The 22,451-nt window shown below is 38.4% G+C and overlaps 1 protein-coding gene across 3 annotated transcripts in view; it reads left to right on the top strand.

Moving 5' to 3' along the window:
* The window catches only part of TMEM150C (transmembrane protein 150C), a 64,899-nt gene that overhangs the window by 3,365 nt on the left and 39,083 nt on the right, over positions 1 to 22,451 (top strand). Inside the window, exon 1 of one of the 3 annotated variants that reach the window (XM_039845575.1) lies at positions 16,664 to 16,720. The exons of the other annotated variants lie outside the window; for them this stretch is intronic. Coding sequence (XP_039701509.1) covers positions 16,695 to 16,720 — 26 coding nt within the window. The 5' untranslated portion in view covers positions 16,664 to 16,694. Of the gene's footprint in view, positions 1 to 16,663; positions 16,721 to 22,451 lie in introns of those variants that run through there. 3 annotated transcript variants of the gene reach the window in all.

Below are 22,451 nucleotides of genomic sequence, written 5' to 3'. Positions count from 1 at the left end.
AGTTTTTACTTTAGCATTTGTAAATGTCCTTTCTGTAGGTCAGTGCTGTCCAATAAAACTTTCTGCAGTGATGGAAATGTTCTATAAGCTGCCCACTGTGGTAGCCAAGAACCTCATGGGGCTATTGAGAACTTGAAAAGTATCTAGTGCAATTGAGAAACTGAATTTTCATTTGTATTTAATTTTAATTCATTTAAATAGCCACATGGGGCTAGTGGCTACCATACTGGACAGTGCAGTTCTAAACTTTCTCCACCCATTTCCTGCAGAGGTAACGCTTGATGGCAATATTCCTTTAGTTAGAAGAAAGTAGAAATTGGTAGTGATAGAACCAGGAATGAAAATCTGACTCTAATCTTGTTCTTATCAAAAAACAAACAAACAAACAAACAAACAAAAAACTTCATTTGCTCTGAAGAAGGCGCTTTATGCTAAACTCTAAAAATAGTTTCCCTTTTTTGAATTCCATATATCTACTAGCCACAAAAATAAGCATCACCTAGAGTTGTTTAGATGCATGGCCCCATGTGTCTCTGTTCTTGAACTTGCTTGAATTTGCTCTCTTGCACATTATAGCATCATTTATTCTTAGAGTCAGTTTCTGCACTTTTTAATTTTATGAAGGGAGGGAGGGAGAGAAGTAGAAATCATGGTAATGCACAACCATTTCCTCCCTCCTCTCCTGTTGTCACTGTGAGTGCCCCTGCTTCAAGGAGTGGCTGAAGCCTCTGCCTCCACTGGGCCCTTCTTGTCTGGTTTCTTTCCCTTGGGCTTCAAACCCAGATCCTCTCACTCAGCCCAGCCCCTGTGGATGAGCAAATCCACTTAAAAAATAACTTACCAATACTTTCGATAAAATCATTAAAAGGGGATTTTCTTTAGCATTTACCGTGTTGTTTCAGTTTTTAAACTAACTTGTTTTGATTAAATCCATTATTTTGACCATTGAGAGGGACACAGCTTTAATTAGACTTTTTCACAAGATACTGCCTCTCATATTTCATGTCGGATACCTCTCCTTAGGCTAGAGCTCACGTCCTGAGGTGGGGGGGTCTTCCTTCTCTAGAAAGGACTCTCTCTCAATCAGTTATTTAGAAATTTGTCAAATGCATTTGTGCATACTAAAATATAAATTAAATTCACCTCCAAATTGTCTCTGCCCTAAAGGTGTTAACACCCTAGGATGACATTTTCCAAATTAGTGTCCATCCCACAAGGGGATAGGGATGCTTGAATAAATTTAGGAAATGCTCCACATAATTCTTTTGTATGTGTGTGTGGAGATTTACAATGTACAATAGCATGGTAGAATGAGATATATATACTTCTTTTACTTTTTTATTAATTTTTCTAAAATTTTTTCATATAACATAGTATTTTTCAAACTACATGTGTTGGATGTGAAATCAATGTAACAGGTTAGGATCAACTTTTTTTTTAATGAAATGGGATATATAGTAAAATAGGGATTATCACTGTGCATCCCTCTTGGTAAAGGTTGCTAGTATTTGATGAAACTCTTAGTTCTCCCATGTGTAGCAAGTACAAGGCCACAAGGTAGTGGAGAATGGTAGTTAAGAGCACCACAGAAATAGGACCCCTGTGTTCAAATCCTGACTCAACACTGCCGAGTCCGTATATAGTGAGCCTTATATAAGCATGGTCATTTTTTATATTATTATTATAAAATGTATGTTTGTATACTGGATCATGATGTAAAATACTGCCTCTGAAACTAGGCTTGGGACCCAACATGGCAAACACTGACCCGAGACATGTAATAGTTAACAACAACATGTAGCATTATTGAGTACTTACTGAGGACCCCATGCTTTACATGTATTATCTTGTTTGTTTTTCACAGCAGTCCTTTGATGTAGGGGTAGGTACTGCCATGATCCCATAGTACCTACCTCCCAGTAAGTCATAGAGCAGAATCTGAACTCTGACAGTCTGCTGACAGAGCCTGCGAGTTCAACTATCTCACTTCCCATATTGCAATGTGATAGCGATACATAGCTGGACATCTGCAGACCTGTAAGACTCAAACACTGCACAGCATGGCACAAGTACAGAAATGAGCTGACGATCGTTGTTTTCTGTGTGAGATGAGGCTTTATTGATGAGAGGGATGTCTTGCACATTTAGACTGGAAGAGACCTCACTGCTGCCAGCCTGTGGCCTCTGCAGGTTAATGCCCTTAGACAGGCAGCCTGGTGCCCAAAGAAACCCTAATATCCCAGAGACTATCAACAAATTGCGTCTCTAAAGCTCAGTCTTTCCCTCCTAACCACTGCTAACGTCTGCATACTGGTTTGTAGCAAATAGTGACAAATGGTCTAAACAGATATGTCCATCCTCTAAATCCTCCACTTTTTTTTTTTACTACATTCTAAATTTTTTTTTCAAAATTACTGCTTGCCTCTAAGTGCTTCATGAGATTATATATATGTATGTATATATATATATAATGAAAGACATACACACACACACACACACACACACACACATATATTTGACAATATAACTATATTAGTTTCAGGTGTACAACATAATTATTCAATATTTGTATATGTTGTAAAATGACCACCACAATAAGTCCAGTTAACATCCATCACCACACAGTTACAAATTTTTTTTCTTGAGATGAGAACTTTTAAGATTTATTCTCTTAACAACTTTCACATATACAATACAGTATTACTAACTATAGTCACCATGCATACATTAGATCCCTAAGACTTTTATTTTATAATGGGAAGTTTATACCTTTTGATTTAATTTTTAATAAATGGAAAGCACTGTTGCTTTTAAGAATTGATATAAAAGGAAATGTCCTTGAATTGAGGCCAGAAATCCTTTTTTTTCCCTTCAGTGCAATCTAGAAAGTAAAACTAATTTCATTTTGGAAGTGGAAGTAGATTTCAGTTTTCCTTAAAGGTCAAACTAAATATAAGCCATCACTTACCCATAGTCTTTGTGAGGTAGGATAGAAGAGGCAACAGCTTGTCATCATGGTTACTTTTCTTTAAAAAGTACAGTGTCTAACATACTAAAAATCCTTAAGATATTCAGATTTTGTTCTAGGCTGCAGAATTGTCATCGTAGAGGACAGTGATAAAGACTATCTGTGGACTACAAAGGAGTAACATGAAATGTCTTTGAATAAACATTGAAAGTCATGTAATACTTTTAGGCAAATGTAGACAAAGCGTAAGAAGTAATTGTGATTAACTATGGCAGTAGAGGAAACTAGCCTGTAGTTTAAATGGTATAATTTAACTCTAAAGCAATTATAATGAATAATAATGATTTTCAACTAAATATAAACATAAATGTCTCCAAAAATAGCATAGCCTAACTATACATCAGACATTTTATTTATTAACAAAGTAGACTTCTTCCTGGTATTTTTTAACACTTATGATGACTTAGCTTCCAGAGAAATATTTTAAATGGTAATAATTGGGTTTTAAAGCATAAATAAAAACTATACATAGCTAAAATGGTGTTATAGTTTTTAACTGGGCTGCTTATTAAAATAGCCTTTCAAATTATTTTTTATTCTGTTGATTCATGAGTGAAATGGTATTAAGTAAGAAATGTTAATACCATTGAAAAGCATTCCAAATAAAAATATAATTTTTTACTGAACTTGGAGTGTTTAAATTAGACTTAGAATTTTTTAAAAGTAATTGTCCTGAAATTTCTAATAGAAATAAATTCTTCTTTTCACTAAAACTTAAAGTATATTTACATAGAAACACTAGTAACTAAAATATGCCTACATGCAATAGCAGGAATATTAACTTATGGATGACAGATTTTCTTCCATGCAGTGTTTTGTTCCCACACAGCGTAGACTTCAAAAATATGTCATTTTGAAATTTTTCCAGTCTTGTCAATGACAGCCCAGTGTTCGCAAGAACCATATTATCTCCTTGTAATTTTAGCAGCTAATAGAATTTTTCTTGAGAAAGCTGATTACCTTTGCCATGACATTTTGATTGGTGTTTTTCCATTTTAATTTGAGCTTGCATGTGGAATAAAAATTGATTTATATGACAAGGAGTGGGTTACCATTTGTATGGTAACAAAAAAGTTTTTATTTTTTGTTTTTTATATGTATGGGTATAAAAGTAAAGACAAAAATTTTCCATTAACCGATTTGGTAAAAGACTACTGTTGTGATCAAATCGTGGCACACTGTGCTTTTTTAAGATCAAGCCATTGAACCCAGTGAATGTTCACTTACCATAAATTTGACAATTCAGAAATTGTGTTTATATTAGCCATTGGACAATATTTGTGAAACCCCTAGCATAGTCCCTGGCCAGAGTGACTTTTTTTCACTGTTACTTTTTCCTTATTCATCACACAGGATGTAACTCATTTTATCATGGGAAATTAAAGAGGATCGTTCTGGATAAGTGCTCCACTCTTGAACATCTAAGGGCTAGAAAAAGCCTTTGGAAGTCACATCATTTATTTCTTAGAGTCTTGGCATGACCACAGTCATCACAGAGAGTTGTTGTGTAGACTGCATTCTACTTTTAGCCTATGAATATTTTATATTAGTTCTTGACATTTTGTTTATCTAGACTGACTTAATAAGACTCTGAAGTTGAACCTAGGTTCACTTCATTTTCATATATCTCCTGGTTTGCTTGCTTTGTAGTATATTTACCTTGTCTCTCCAACTAAATCGTTTCTTTGTGTATAGAAATTATATTATGTAATTTTTTTTGTATTTTACCGGATTATCTGAGGACAGGGGTTGGCAAACTATTTTGTAAATGAAGTTTTATTGGAGCACAGCTATGCCCATTGGTACCTAATCCCTGCGACTGCTTCTCACTACCACCACACAGTCGAGTAGTTGAAACAGAGCCCATCTGGCTGGTAAGGCTGAAAATCTCTGATATCTGTCCCTTTATAGGAAAAGTTCGTTGACCTCTGTTCCTATGATACCCTTCATTTAGGGTCCTTGAAAAAAACGTGGAAAAAAATGGCCTGTTACAAATTATATCTAGCTAATTGCTTTCTATAGGGACAGATTTCACATCTGAATGACTAAATGAATGATAAATGTCTTCTTCCTGTTGCACTGTCTATTGGTTGGGAAAGAAGATATCATCAGTATAGGCTTAGGTGTCATATAGATCTGGGTCACTAATTGTGTAACCTTGAATATGTTACTTAATGCTTTTTAAGGTATTGTTTCCTCATATACAAAACGAGGATAAGTATGGTACCTACTAATTAGGAGACAGTTCTCCATGCGTCCCATGCGTTTTGACAGGCCTTCCAAAGAAAGGCAGTAATTGCCCTTTTGTTCTGGACTGTCTTTTCAAGGATGTTTGTAGTGAACAGTCTTGAATGATAGAGACAGTGTTGCCCTCAGAAGCAAAGGGCAAGCGTGCTTATATCCAATATAATAGATTTGAGTTTTCCCAGGTCAGAGTTCCTTTCCAGTTAGGCTACTCACTGCATGTGCAGGTGTTACGTAGCCCTCTTTGTGATACCTTGTGGGAATTGGAGCTGGGGGACTGGTGCAAGAAAATGCTGATATGAATATGCTATTGCTATTGCTGTGAGTAATAAAATCTTTTGTCTCTGACCCAGGAATCTTGTGTCTTCTGCCAGCATTCAGGAAACTGGTGGGCTAACTTGTGCAAATAGCATAAAATCTCAGACCTTTCACAGTTCTAGGATACCTATCCTATAGACTTATTATGAGACTTGGATAAGGTAATAAATATAAAGCATTTGACACAGTGCCTGGCAAATAGTAAGTACCCAATAAGTGCTGACTATTAATTATTATCTAGCTGGTTATTAACTCTGCAGTGTGAAGTTAAGTCCCAGTTTTGTGTGGACAACTGATTTTTCAAACTGTTTAAGTCACTTAATTGCTATGAAGGCAATTAAGTAGGTTTATTTTTTTTTAATGAAACAGAAAATAATAGAATAATAAAGAAAATATCCAAATGCAAAATATATAGTAAGTTTAAATTTTGATTTGTAAAACTTTTAGTTTCAGTTATATGCATGTATATCTGTATACTATTCAGAAAAACTTGTGCATGGGAGTACAGAATTCCTTTCTTATTCTCCTTCATGCAGAAGGGTATAATGGGCCATCCTCACTCATCTAGATGTGACTGCTAAGAAAAAATGACCAGAGAGTCAGTTTGTTCACTCTCTGCCATGATTGGCAGAAAATGAATATAACCACTCTGGATTATTTTCTGAAGAAAGAGATTTTTTTTTTTGTAAGCACTATCCAATAGAACTTTCTATGGTAATGGAAATGTTCTATTTCTGCACTATCCAATTCGGTGGCCACTAGCTATTGAGCATTCGAATGTACAATTTAGGAACTGAATTTTTAATTAAAATTTTTTTTAATTTGGATTAATTTAAACTAAAATAGCCATGTTTGGCTATTGGACAGTGCAGATTTACATTGAACACAAAGGTGCAATTTCCTCCAATACAATTAACTGTATAGTTTGGCCTCTGGTAATACCCTAAGGTGTAGTATCCTTCCACTGGGTTGTTCAAACAACCACCAAACAACCATTGACCCTTGCCCATGGCCGACTTGGACAGACATTGGGGTAAAGAAGTGCCTGAGGAGTTGCTACCTTGGACAGTGCCACAAGCCAGGAGAAAATGGCGAGGGGCCAAGGGACAGAGGTTCTCAACCCTGCTTGGGCAATATAATCTGAAAAGCTATAAAAGTCTAAGCTGCACCCCAGACCAAAATAATCAGACACTTTTAAAAAGCTCCCCAGCTGTCTGTCACACTCTGTTGGCTGCACAGCATCACAGGTGGACAAGGCATCCCATGTCCTTTGATGCTCCATCATGGCATCATAGGCATGCCTACTGTCAGATGAGCAGGGGAATGGGCATGTGAAAGACAGTGAACTCCCACTGTATCTTAAACAGAAAATCTCTAACTTATCTTAGGTTGTCAGGAGCCGAGCTGTTTTCCCACCTGTTTGCCTTGGCAACAAGGTCCCCCTTGCTCAGTGGGGCCAAATGTGAATTTCTATGTGGTAGATTTAAGCTTCAAAGAAGTAAAAATATTGGCTCTTATTGACCAACTCACATGTCCAATGCTTTCCATTTATATCTTCAGCAAACATTTATGGAGTTCCTGCTGTGTGTTTGAGATATGCTATTCTTGCTCAGTCTAGTGGGGAAGACTGATATATAAACAGTTATCACAAAGCCAAGTAAGCATAATAGTAAGGGAAGAATCCTAGGGTCCCATGAGAGCACTCAAGAGGAGGCAGCTGTCCTAGATAGAGGGAGAGACATCAGGGGGACTTCCCAGCAATGGTGACACCTAAGCTGAGTTTCATAGGATCAGAAGGAGAAGTCCCATGAAGAAGGGGAAATGGAAAAAAAAAAAGAAAAGATACCACCTGGGAGGAGGCCCCGGCCAGGCCAACACATCCTTATCGTAGCTGGCCTTTGTCATTTATTCATTCACTCATTCATTCATTCAACAGGTGTAATTTATTGAGGTGTTACCATATGCAGACATGATCTAGGTGCTGGTGATAGAGCAGTGGACAAAACAGTGTTTCTGTTCTCGGGGAGTTTTATATTCTAGTGGGGAAGACTGACCAGAAATAAACAAGGAAATAGTATAGTATATGGCTAATGGGCTGTGGAGAAAAATAAATCATGGTAAAAGAATTTGGAGGTACTAGGGAATGTGCTCTGAGAACTAGAAGTTTTACTGCTGTCTCTTTGCAGAACTTACTAGCAGTTCTTACTACTTTTCTGAGATTAGACCTAGGTCCAGCGGTCATTTTCTTTCCTTTAGTCAAGCCTAACCATCCACCTATGTCCATAACCCCATGTCCTCCTACCTCCTACAGGACTTTGTGCCAACACAACCTCTCATACCCACCTTCCTACCCCCACGTATCGTATCTTGTATTTTCACTCCCTCTTAACTTTTTTACTGATAGTCCTCTGTTGATTTCCCCCATTCTTTTCTTCTTCACCGCAGGGAATCCATGGTTAATAAAGTTCTCAGCCTTTGTGATTGCTGTCTCACCCTCCTCTATGGGTCACTGCATAAAGAGCCTGTCACCCCCACCTTCGAGGCTAACTGTGGAAACTGCCTGTCACCCTTTTCAGCACCACTCTCCCTCCAGTTCCCAGTCACTTCCATTTATTTCCTGGGCAACAGCACCATCCTAGGTGATCAGAATCCATCGGACCCTCTAATTAAGTTCACCTCCACTAAACCACAGCTACTCACTCCCTATCCTCCACCCAAATTCTTGACCAGCTGGTACTTCTTCACCTCAGAAATCTTAACCCCAGCGCCCCATTCTCTAAACACAGCTGTTTACCCTTCCAAGTCTTTCATACCCTACTTCCCCTACCTCTTTAACTTCACTGGGATGTCCAGTCTCTTCACCTCCTTCAACTGCCCAAACTTTCCCTTTACACATGCAAATATATTCATATACGTCTTCATCTCCTTTCCTCAGAGGATGTGGTATCCATTTTCCCCATGTTTAAGGCTGGCCCGTTCCTTGAACCCTGAATGTCGTCTCCTTATGCCTCCTTTCAGAACCTTTTATTATTCCTCTCTCTTTGATGATCTTGTATCTCTCTCTCCTCTTTGCTGGCTCCTTCCCATCAGCTAAGCATTTGCAAGTTTCTTCCATTCTAGAAAATAATTCTCCTAGGTTAAATAAATTTAGGTAGATCTCTACAATCGAATGCTATGCAGTTATCTGAAATATTGATGGAGGTATATATGTCTCACATGGAAAGATGATCACAAAAATAAGAGAAAAAAGTATTAAAACATCTTTATTAAGTGATTTTCTTTTCCAGTTTTTATTTATATTTTTAAATTTTATTTGCCAAAAGACATATAACATGAAACTTAACATCGTAATCATTTTCAAGTATACAGTTCAGTGGTGTTAAGTGTATTCTCATTGTTGTGCATCCATCTTCAAAACTTACTGTTTTGCAAAACTGAAACTCTATACTCCTTTTCCCCCCTCCACCCCTTCGGCCCCTGGCAACCACCATTCTACTTTCTCTATGAATTTGACTACTTTGGGTACCTCACATAAATGGAATGATTCAGTATTTGTCTTTTTCTGACTGGCTTTTTTCACTTAGCATGGTGTCCTGAAGGTTTATCCAAGTTGTAGTGTGTGTCAGAATTTCCTTCCCTTTTAAGGCTAAATAATATCCCTTTGTATGTAAATAGTACCACATTTTAAATGATTTCATTTTTGAAGAAAAATATGTTAGTATATGTAAATATGTTAGTATATGTAAATAGTATATGTAAATATATATAAAATATATAAACATTCACATATAAAAGATTATACATCACAGTGTTAACAGCGATTATCTCTAAATTGTGGGATTTAAATACTTTTCATCTTCTTTTTCTTGATCTGAACCTCCTGACATATTTACAATGAGCACACTTCCCTGTCGTAAAAACCTGAGGAGACAAACCTCCAGTGGCTCCTCCTCTGCTACCGTCTAGTCACCCTCGTGATCGGGGCCCTGCCCTCCTCATCCTTTTCCACACCCTACCTTACCCATTATGCTCTGAGCACCATAAAAGATGGTTCCTACACACAGTGGCTGGATGCCTTGCCCATGCTGCATCCCGAGCTTCCTGGGAAGCCTCTAAACCCCTGACGACAGCCCAGGGTCATTTCCTCCTTGTGTGCCCTCCACCTACCCTCAGCGCTAGCTCGGTTTCGTCCCTTTGGAGCTCCCTCATTTCCTCTTCCGACCTCTGTTGCTGCTCTTGTCTTCTCATTATCTGTGAGCTGCTTGGGGACCAGAACTGTGCATTCGACTTTGTGTTCACAGCATTTAGCAGAGAGCCTGGGCAGCTTGGGGAGCCACCAGTCGTTCAGAGAGGCTGAATCACTGGATGCTCAGAAATGAAGCTGGAAAAGTAGATGGCAGACTTACCCTGAGACCTTCATTCCACCACACCCTGCTGCCCCTTGCAATATGCCGCATAAAGATTTAACAATATTTTATATTTTAGTAAAAATGTATTAGATATTAAAATCATCAAAAAACATTACATTTCTATCTTAATGATACTGGTGAACTCTCGCCCCTATCCTTGGTCACGTGGGCCATGCCTGGGCTCATAACATATGTTTGGTAAATATCTGTTAACCTGCTTAACAACCCTGGTATCACTGTGTATGATCAAACTTCTCTTCCTTAAATTCAGCTACTTTGACAGGTGGGGACAAGATTTATAGGGGCACTAGAGGCCTTCATTATCACCCTCCACATCATATGATAGTGACTAGCTAGCTGCCTGCACTACATACATGTATAATTGATCCCGATTAGGACTATTTGAGAAGTACAAAAGAAGTAAAAAGATATACCACTGGCATGGCTTTGAGTGCTGTGCTGAAGCGCCTGGTAGGTAAAGACAGCTTAGGAATCTTTGGTGCTCTTGATGTTGCCAGCTACACCTTGGACTGAGGGGCTTAACATCATATTGTGAGGAATTGTAGTTCGCACTGAAGAGCTGTAATGGACCATACAAATTTGATAAAACAAATTTCGCAGGCTGGTATAGTTAGGTAGTTTGGGACAATTCTCTTACATATAAGAGGAGGATTCTAGGTCTCTGTTAGGGGGCATTAAGGGGACAGGAAGAAAAGGAAAAAATAGTTTTTGATTACTGTGAGCTTAATTGGTTGAAGCCATCTTTAGCTTCTCGGCATATAAGGATTTATCTTGGTTTTCCTTGAGAAAAATGTCCCAGTGTGAGTGATCACTCAAAGCATCAGAAATAATTTTAGCAAAAATTGATAGCAGGACACTTAATGTTTGAAATGATACATTTTTCAACTTTTGAACCAACATGTGGTATATCGGTATAGATCAACTGTGCTGTTTGCTTTAGAATCAATGGCTTAATTTAATGTTTTCTTCCTACCAAGATCGGGTTCTTTTTGTAGAAGTTTGGCTAGACTAGATAGTCCTGGTTATGATATTGTTGTTTTGTTTTCTTTTGGTTTTGCCCAGTAGGCCAAAAAGGAAGTAACAACATCACTTGGAATAAGCATTAGACTTGAAGATGTAATGTCAGCATTTAAGTCCTGGCCTAACCACTCTCTGGCTGCGTGGTTGGATAAAGTTATTTAATTTATGAAAGCTTAGAGTTTCTGTTCTTCATCAGTAAAACGTAGATTGATTTGTCTGTCTTGCTTACTGGGCTATAAGCTTCTTCAGAATAGGAGTTTATCATTGGGAATTTAATACATGGGATGGGGCCCAGCAGGTAAGAACTCTGTAAAGATTTGCCGAACAAATCAGATTCATCTTACTGGTTCAGCAGTTGTCTTGAAGAACAGGTAGAATGAGCAGCAGTAGAGTGTAGTGTTCAGAGCACAGGCTCTGGTGCTAGCCCCCTGGTGCTAGCCTCCAATCTCAGCTCTAACATTCCCAGCAACATGGCATTGGGCAGTTACTATCCTTTGTGCATCTGTCAAAGTGGACGACTGTCCCTATCTCGTAGGATTGTGAGTATTAGATGTGTCTGGCACATAATAAGTGCAGTTTACATACCAGTTATTGATATGACATGTGAAAGGGCTTTGCACAGTGCTGTTCACAAGAAGGTAGTATTTATTCGATGAGATTTTGCCAAGTATTGGACACACTGTGAAATACTTTCAGTACTGTGTATTTCCCTGTCTTGTCTAGCGGTGATTCCATTGTTTCATATTTTCCAAAGCCTAGTTAGGGTGTCTTTTACCCGGACCCTTTTACTGACACCCATGATCACCTCGATGCAAAGTGTAAATTCAAAAAAGAGCTGAGTTTGGGCTGCCCCAGCCTGGAACTGCTGCCTGCTCTCTTTCTCCATCGTTTGCTGTGTGGAAATAACTCTGGTCAATTCTGAGACATGACAGATTTTTAAGATTATATTAAATAACAATGATTTCATATGCAAAAACACTGCAGTAGTTTCCATACTGGTTTCCCTGCCTTCTGCCTCTTGGCCACTTGGGTGCACAGTGCTGTCTGCTCATCTCCCCAGCATTTCACTTTCATAAGATCTCCCTGACCCAGGAACACTCCTGAGATTATATCTTATCTGCAGGACCAAATCCAAGCTACTGGTCTTGGCATTCAAGGCCATGCATAATCTGAACCCATTTTATCTATCCACATTTTTCTTCCAATTCCTCTCTGATGTAGATGTTTAATGCCCATTCACCTGGATCCAGTCTTGTCTTCTTACTTTCATTTTCATGGTTCCCACAGTGAAATGCCCTCCCTGGCCCATTCTATTTCTTTACATTTGCCCATAGCTTTAAAGTCCACCTTTTTCATAAATCCTACCTCTTCCTGACTAACTTCTTCCTATATTTTTGCATTTGTTATATTTAATTTAGAGTTTTATCAAGTACCATTTTAAAAATTAGTATCTTCTCATTGAAGACTCAGATTGTTAAATTGATAATATTAAAATTATTGTAAGTGACCAGTTAGGTATTCAAGAAAATTGTACTTGTTTAATATGTATGAGTATAAAATAATAATAATAACATTGTCCTCTTGGCAGCTGTAATTCCACCACACTGCACATAAATAAAGCCCTGGAGTCCAGACCATATGCGGTAAAACAAAATAATATTGTAGAGCAAGGCAAAGCTACTATTGCTATTATGGGACTCATAAGTCTATTTTTGACTTTTATAATACATGAGACTTCAGCTGCTCCAGTATATCAACATTTCTTCACTATTAAATTGTGAATGGACTATAGAATTAAGGGCCAGAAACCTGAAATTATTTAAGTACATAGTGGGAATTCAATAAATGTTGTGGACAGATTAGTTTGTGGCTCATTTTTGGCTCCCCACTAGTTTAGTCTGATTTGTACAAGTCAATGGACCTCTCTGTACTAAGATTTTATTAAACTTAAGATATAATGAAATAAAATTTTTTTCTGGAGTACAGACATATTACATGTATCATGCGAATCAGCATCATCTTCCTTTCCTTTCTCCCTCCCTCTCTTCCTTCTTTTTCTTTTCTTTCACATCAATGGGCATCAAAATGCGGAGAGCATCGGACTAGTTGCTGTGCGGACTTGTGGATGTGAGAGGAACGTTTCCTTCTAAGAAACCACAGCCTAGCACAGGAGACTCACATATGAACAGCTATCTTCTACCCATAATAAAGAATGAATTTAAAAAAGGTAAATAGTTATACAAGTAAACTGGGAAAATAAAGAGAAAGAAGGAGAAGCTCGGAACATAATATAACTTACAACAAATCATACCTATTAAGTTTCTAGTATGTGCCAAGCTCTGTGCTAGGTAATTATTATGTGTCTATCCTCACAACAAATGTTTGAGGTAGGTATATTAATCTACTTTTCCAAAAAAAAAAAAAATTAGAACACTGAAAGAGGCAGAACTGGGATTCAACTCTTTACCACTCTTTTATTATACCAATCTACCTTTCTTTATGCCAGTACAAAAAATAGTTTCATATGTAAATGAAAGGTTTCAGTGGGTACTTTTAAAAAACCGCAGAGCTTTGCAGGGATTCACATTTCTCTAGAGGAAGTTATTCAGGATAAAAAGTAATAAAGTACAAAAGAAATAATATGCAGGGGGAAAACTTTTAAGAAAACATTCTTCAGTTTTGAAGCCTCCCAAGTAATGAATGCTAATTTTTTTATTAATTTGACTGCTAAAAGAATGGAGACATTGAATGACTTACTTTGTGAATCTCCAAATAAAACTAACTTTCTTCAGAATTAAGTAGGTTGTAAAGAGCCGACTTAGACACAAATATTTGTATGTAGTTGTGTGTTTCAACAGTTATTCCAAATGAATATTAGAAACACTGTCAAATCCCAAATTAATCCCCTTGAGGTTTTTTTCTTTTTTAATTCTTTTCTATCTCTAAGTTAATTTGGCAAGAGTGGCTTTCTTCTTCACAGTATTTTAATTAACCCTCTAGGAATATTTATTCAAGTTTCTGTCTCTCAGAGTTTTTTGGGTTTTTTTTTAATGTACATTTCATATTACAGATAATCCTAGATATTTTATGGATTTTGTTGCTATTGTAAGGCTCTTATGTTCCATTTTTTCTGCATTTTTATCTTTTATTCAACCCTCTTTATGAACACTCACTAGTTTCAGTAATATTTTAATCCTCTGGTCTTAATGTTGCAGATGATAAATTTATTTCTTATAACTAGACCCTTTGTTTCTGTTTCTTGTCTTATTGAATTGGTAAAAACTGCCAGAACAGTGTTAATAATCATGGTATTAGTATTCATTCATCCTGGTTTTGTTTAATAGGAAAGCTCTTTTTTCACACCAAAAAATGATATTGGCTGGTGGTTTGCAGGAGACACTCATTATAGAATTTGTTTCTAGTTTTCTTAGATATTTTGTAAGAGATAAGCACTGAATTTTATCAGATGTCTTTTCAACATCCTCTTAGGGTTTCTCATTTAATTGACTTATTAATGTATTACATTATATTCATAATAATAATTATATATTTCCTGGGATAAATTCTCCTAGGTCATGGCTTATTTTTCTTTTAGTACACTGTTGGCTTTATGTGCTGTTTTCTGTTTGGGACATTTTTACTCATGTTGTTCATCAGGGCAATAAGTATGTGTATTATATATAGTTGCATTTGAGGATTACATTATAAATACACTTTTGTATCCTGAATTTTCTACTTTCTATACCATAAGCATTTTCCTATGGCATTATCTTCAAAACATATTTTTAATGGCTGCACAATATATTTGTATACATTATAACTTAACCCTTCTTCTATTTTTCATTACTTTAAATTTTCCCTAATTTTGTGCTGTCACAAATAATGCAAAGATGAACATCTTTATATATAACCCTTTGTTCATACACTGATTGTTTCCATAGCGTATTAGTTTCCAAGGGCCACCACAACTTTAATTACTACAAATCACCACAAACTTAATGGTTTAAAACATCAGGAATTTATTCTCTCACAATTCAAAGGCCAGAAATTCTATACCGAGGTGTCGGCTCTAGGAGGAGAATCTCTCCTTGCCTCCTCCAGATTCTGGTAGCTCCTGCAGCATAACTCCAGTCTGTGTCTCTGTCTTCGCATGGCCTTCTCCATGTGTGTCTTTCTGTGTCCTCTTCTTTTCTTATAAGGGCATCAACCATTGGATTTAGGACGCACCCTAAATCCATGATGATTTCTTCTTAAGATACCTTACTCATTATATCTGCAAAGGCCCTATTTCCAAATGAGGTCATGTCCACAGGTAACCAGGGTTAGGACTTGTACATATCTTTTTTGAAGGGAGACACAGTTCAACCCACTATAAGTCTATAAGTTCTGTGAGTACAAATACAAAGTCAAAGGATAGGATCCTTCTTAAGCCTCTTGATAGTTACTACTAAACTGTTTTCCAAAATGTGTAAGAGGGCCCATCTATCTATCGGTAGTGGTGTAGAGAGTGCCCATTATCTACCTCTTCACCTGCATTAAGTATTATCATTTAAAATAAATCTTTGTCTCTTGGATAGGGTAAGAATGAAAACTCGTTATTTTAAAAATTTCATTTCATTAATTGTTGGTGAAGTTGACAAAATTATTGTGTATTTAGTATGAACATCTGCAGTTATTCTGCTGTAAAATCTTTGCATCTTTTACCCACTTTTCTTTTAATGCATTAGGCATTTTCTTATTGATACTGTCATTATATATGAAGAACGTTAGCTCTTTGTCATATTGTTCATAAATATTTTCCCAGTTTGTCTCCTATCATTTAATTTTGCACAAGTTTAGCCTTATGTGGTCAAAGCTATCAGTAGTTTCTGTGTGATTTCTTCCTTTGTTTGTAAACTTCAGGAAATGCTTCCCTATCCAACATTAGCTAAATATTTACCTAAATTTCCTAGTCATGTTTTAGTTTCAAATTTTACATTTTATTCTTTATTAACCAGGAATTTATTTATGTGTATGATATAAGGATCTTAATAGATGGTTCCCCCACATTTTAAAATTGATTTTCCCAGCACATTTATTAAATAATTTCTGTATTCCTCATTGATTCCTTTAAAGCAGCGGTTCTCAACGGGAGGTGATTTTTGGCAGTAGGGACATTTGACAATGTTGATAGACCTTTTGGTTGTCGTAACAGGGATGGGAGAGCCATGGGCATATAATGTATCTCTAATCTGTAGAGGCAGGGATGATGCTAAACATCTTAACAATTAATAGGTCAGTCCCCCAACAACAAAGAATTATTCAGCTCAAAGTATCAATGCTGCTGCTGTGGAGAAACCCTATTTTATTTTATTTTATTTTATTTATTATTTATTTAATTAATTTATTTTTTGAGAGACACTATTTTAAAGTTTATCTTAGACTGGCAGACCTTCCCCATATAAGATGCTGTGAAATACATAAGCTACTGCTGTTACTCACTCTGGAACCTACTACACGTGAGCAGTGGCTCAGTCCCAGGTCAGTGCCCACATTTCCTTGGCCTTTCTCCCCTCCCTCACAGGGTGGGGGCCCTTTTTGATGTTTACATCCTTTTACATCCGGAACGCATCTCCTGACTGGGAATTACATGGCCTGACCTTGTTCTGGTCTTCATGGTACTTCTGAGGTGTACCGTATTGTAAGTTTTTTAATGTTCATTATTTTCCTGCTTCCTCAACATTCCACGAACAGTCTGTGAGCACTGCTGCCGGGTCAACCGGCTTAATGCGATAAGGCTGGTCCCTGCCACGAGTCCCCCTCTCGCACTCCCCTGACTGTGACCTAGTGACATTCAGACGCAGCACTGAAATCTCCTCCCACTTTTTGCTTGCGCCCCACCCCCTTCACTCCAGTCGAGGCCCTTGCCGGGGTCCTCACTCTCTCTGCTCCGACGACGTGCTGGGTTGAGCCGCTCGATGGGCGCTCCTCCCGGTGTGGTCTTTGTGTGTCCTGAGCGCCTCCCCCTTTTAGGATCTGAGCATATAATCAATCTCTTTCACTTTCATGTCTCGTCCTGGTGATACTCCGTGTCCGCACCAGACTGATCATCCAGAAAAAGAAAGAAAGAAAGAAAAGACCTAATTTCAGTAATATAATTATTCTTTGCAACATAGTTGGAGAGGATGATGGTACAATCCAAGTTACAGACAGAAAGCCCCACAGAAATGCCCCTGGACTGCTCATGGCTGACGAGCTGGCTGTGGCTCCAACGTTTGGAAAGCAGTTAAACGTGCGCTGCTTGCCTTGCGGCTGGGAGCGCCACCTGGGCTCCGCATCCTAAAGTGCAGATCCTGCCCAACCCTAATAGAACGTCCCAAGACTCTGTTTTCCAGCCGTGAGCCCGGGAACAGGGGGAAAGTCATCTGTGGCTTCCCTGGACACGGTGCCACTGGGCAGCTTGGCTGTCATGTCGGGTACAGTTTCTGAGCTTGGACTGATTAGGGAGGAACCCTTGCCAGTGTCTTAGTTAAGGCTTTTACTTTTCAAAATGCACAATGCTGGGCTCTTGGAAGAGGTACGCAGTAGAACCTTTATGTCCCTGATAGGTTCCAGATAACTAATTTAGTTTGTTATACCATACTTTGAAAATGAGTTGTTTAAAATGAGAGATGTGGTCATTTTAAACAACTCATTTTCAAAGTATGGTATAACAAACTAAAGTTCTCTATCTTGCCCCAAGCCTTATTTTTATAAATTTTCAGTCTTACCTGCCCACCCCCACCATGCCGTAGAGCTGGAGGCCAGATTAAGGGCACCTACTTTCTCAGGACTCATTAACCTTAGGCTGTCCCATAGGCCCGTCGCTGCTCATCTGATGTGGGACCCATTTGAACCTAGACTTCCACCAAAATCTAAAACAAAAACCCAGTCAGGGGCAGCCACACACCATTCTGTTGACTTGTTGGCCTTATTACTACTGGTCTGGGAGCTTTCACTGGTTTTAATCTGAAGGCTCACAGCAGGATACTTTCCCAGTGAGTATCCCCTGGGAAAGGATACTCCAATCCCATATCTCATGCAACCTTGCCCTGGCCCAAACTCTCATGGCTGGAGAGGACCTTGTCCCAGAAGGCATCATTTCAACCCAAGACCTCGCCTTTGGACATAACTTCACCTCTTACACTAAAATCTCCACTCCTGGGAAAGCCATGGACCACCTCTCCTGTGGCACAAAGTGCACACAGGACTTTTTTTGCTTTTACTCCTGAGTTGTTGTTTGCTTAGCCCATGATTTCAGTATACTCCTTGCTCTCTGCTAGAACTTACACCCTACACTCCCATGCCTGAAGGTAGAGGTTACTAAAATTAATGGAGATTATTGCTTCCCTCAAGAGGCACTTTCTCATGTTGGTCAACCTTTTGACCTCTTGGGGAGAGGACCACCCATTCCCTGATGGTTTTTCCTAGACCCCCTCTTCAGCTCTCCACCACCATCTTTTGCTTTGTGTCCATGACCATGACCACGTAACCACTCTTTCCTCTTGGCTAAACACAACACCACATTCTCACAGATTCATTCTGTTCGAAATAGTGGCACCTTCAGATACTATTGTGGCTCACATTCATAGGCACAGCAACTCATCTGTTTCTTCTTGTTGACTCCGACACGTTTTCCCTAGTGAAACCATACCCCAGTGTGCAATGGTTACACTGGGGATTCCCGTAGTTCTTTATGCACCAGGTACTTCCCTGTTTCCATTGACCCAAGGATGCCAGGCAAAACAGAAGATATTCCTATCATATTAGGACTTGCCATAACCACAAGAGCAGCCAGTGTTCGCACCAGTATAGTGTCCTTTTTCCAACAAAATCAAGTCATAGTTGCTAACCAGCACCTTTCCATGGCCCTTTCAGATCATTCGGAGGCTGCACAAAACATTGTTCCTTATGCAACAAACCCACGAATCTCTAGCCCAGATTGTAATGGACAGCAGACTGGCTCTTGACTACTTACAAGCCAGAGAGGGAGAAGTTTGTCCATTCTGGGTCCCTTCTGCTGTTAACTCAGGACAAGTACAGGCCAAACTATGAAGAATGGGCCAAGAGGTAAAGATGTCTCACAACATAACATCTTCCAACAGAGTCCCTTAAAATCAGAAAGTCTGGCCTGTTCTCTTGGCTATTGCCCACAAAGTGGGGTGCCTGGTTGTGCATATTCTTATCATAGGCCTACTAGGACTCTTCCTAGCTGTCACCTTTATCAAAGTTTACCATCCAGTAGCTAAGTCAAAATGTCCCACTCACCTTTAACATCTCCACAATCCAGGTGGCGAGGTCCCAATTAGCATTGTTACTGATGTTGAGGCATCGCAGGGTTGATTGCATGACAGAGTTTAAAAACTTCATATTTTCCTGCTGCTTCAACAGCCCCACAAACAGGCTGTGAACTCCCTGCCCAGGTGACCAGACCAGGTTAGTGTGATAAGGCTGGTTTACAACACAAGTTTTCTTGCCTTCCCCTGGCTGTGACCCTGTGACATTCAAATGTACTAATGCAATCTCCTTGCACCTTTTTCTTGTGCCCTAGCCCAGGGCGTTCTCTCTCTCTCTCTCTTCCTCTGTCTTTCCCTCCCCTTCCCTCCCTCCTCCCCACTTGCTTGGTTGAGCCCACCCTCCTGTGGCCCCCTGAGTGGTATGTCATGCCTCCCTCTTCTGGAACCTGGGAGTGTAATCAATCTCTCCCACCTTCAAATGCCTGTCTATGGTATGCTGGGTCCACACCAGACTGATCAAAAAAAATTTTTTAAGTAACATAATTATTCTTTGTAACATATGTATACCTGTGGCCTCCCCAACCAAATTGCTTTGACTGCCTGTAGCATCAGATCTGTCCAAACAAACCCTCCAAATCTGGTTAAGAAAGACATGCAGCAGTTTTCTGGAGATGCAGTAATGGACACACAGAAACAATTTTACTTCTGCAACTTAATGTGGTGATTTGTCTTGGTATTATTCTGTTGGGATAATTTATCAGTTTTTGCAAAAGACCATATTATTTTTACTACTGACGTTTATGATAGACCTTATGTATATACTTTATGATCTACTTTAAAATATAGTAGAGCCACCTCCTTCTTGGCTCTCATTCGAGATGAAGTTGGAATCTTGTTGAAGCTTTATGAAATCTGTATAAAGCTGTGGTTGCTAAACTTTAATGTGTATGTATTAGAATTAACTTGAGAAGCTTGGTAAGAGGGTGATTTTCTTGCAAACCTACCCTTCCTCTCTTGTGATTCCATTAAGTCTGGGCTCAGACCAGGAATCTGCATTTTAACAAGCGTCCGAAGGATTTTAAGGCAGTAATCCCTAGACCCCACTTAGAGATACACTGCTATGAATAATTTGCCCAGAATTGACAACTTTTTTACTGTGTCTCCATTTATTTAGGTCTTATTTTTATCCTTTAGGAAAGTTTTCCCTCCACATGTTACATCTTGTACATTGTGGGAGTTTTTTCTATTCTATCTTGTAATTGTTATTGCTAGTACACAAGACAGCTATTGATTTTTAGGTATTTGTTTTGTTCCAGGCACTTTACTGAGTTCTATTTTAAATTTAATAGTTTTTCAGTTAAACCTTCTGCATGGATGAGGTAAGAAGGAGATTGGTAAACCAGCCTAGCAATGGGAACCCTTGATTTTTGCCTCCTCTTTTACAGCGTTATACATTTTATGTGTAGTTTACATGTCACTGCATTGCCCAAAGCTTCCAGAATGTTGCTAAGTAAACACTCATAGGCTCCACCCTTAATTTGTTCCAGATTTTAAAGGGAATGCCTTTATTATGGTTTCATGGTTAACTGGTTCTGGCTATTGATTTTAGGTAGATCTTTTAAAAAAATATGTTAAGAAAATAGTTTTCTATTCATAGTCTCCTTAAAGCTGCTTTAAAAAAAGGAATGGGTGTGGAATCTGTAGAGAAGAAATGTTTTTTTCTCTTCTACCCTCCTAGGTTCTCTGCTGGGGCCCTGTAAATTAGATTGGCAAAGATAGATGAACAAGGGAAAACAAGTTTATTAGTAAGTGCGTATCACTTACACATGGGAGCATCCAGAGATGAGTAACTCAAAAGGGTAGTTGGAATTTGGGGTCTAATATATTGTTGTATTTCAGCTATACCTCATTTGAAAAGAGAAAGAATTTGGGATCTATATATCTAACTTCCTAGGGGAAGGGGAAAAGGAGCATTTATGGAAAAGCACATGACTTTTTGCAATCAAATGCTCTACCACTGAGCTATTCCTCCAGCAAATGACTTTTTGAAAACCTGAATGGACCTTTAGGAGAACGGACAGGAAGGAAGGTATGTTAGTGTGTAACAATGTCTCTATAGGCATGGTGCTGACTTTTCTTCTCTGAGTTGACTGGAATTGCTCCTGGGGAGAGTATTTATGACAATTGAGATCTTTTGGGAGGCTCTTCTCTTAGCCAGATAAGGAGTTTCAGGAATTCTAATGCCTTCACCTCAAAATAACTTTTATATCAAAGAGGCATATTTTGGGGTGGCATATCCTTATTTCCTGCAAATTTTACTCAGTGCCTTTTCAGTGTCTATTTAAGTGATAATATTTTCCTTTTTTAAAATAAAATATGTATATTAATAAAATTCATAACCCAGCCTTGCCCTCCTGAAATAACTCATATGTCCTTAATTATGGCTTATTCTTTTCACATATTGTGAATTTTATTCCCTATAATAACAATCTCTCACCAACCATGAGAGGTTTAGTTCTAAAAAGTAGCTTGCCTAGCAGAACTACAGTTGTCAAAACCAAGGTTTTTAAAGGAGATTAGGGTAAGGCAACAACGTCAGTTTGGAACATGTAACTAAATTTAGTAAAGAGACAGTTCTAGGTGGTCCTAACCTCTTCCAAAACAAATCAGATTTGTCAGTATTAAAACCTGCGATAGGAAACTTTTTCCCTGATTCACATTCTTTAATTGACCAGAAAACATTTTTGTGGTTTTATAATTCATTGAGAGACTGAATGTGCTTTGGACTTGAAACCTCCCTTGGGATTCAAAACCTCCATTGTTTGTTTTTACATTTTGACCAACTACCTTTTAAACTATGGTCATTTAAGAAAATCATCAAAATATAATAAAGCCCTACTTGTTACTAAGTCTTTATCTCTGCTCTCTCAAGTTCCACTGCATCTGCCCTGTCTTGGATCCATCAGCCATCATTCTTTTATGCTCTTGTATATTGGCTGTTGATCACTGCTAGAGACAACTCTTTGGAAACAAATTTAGGATCTCCAGCCTAATTTAGGCTGTTAGCATGGAGCAGGATGGTTTTGGATAAGTCTGCTTTCTTTCCCCAAACCTCAAAGTGATTACTCTCTTCAGGCTCCTTATAACCCCCTTCTC

The sequence above is a fragment of the Pteropus medius genome, unplaced genomic scaffold (genome assembly GCF_902729225.1).
Source record: "Pteropus medius unplaced genomic scaffold, Ma_sr-lr_union100, whole genome shotgun sequence".
Taxonomy (NCBI): Eukaryota; Metazoa; Chordata; class Mammalia; order Chiroptera; family Pteropodidae; genus Pteropus; species Pteropus medius.
This window is presented reverse-complemented; position numbering and strand designations above follow the sequence as displayed.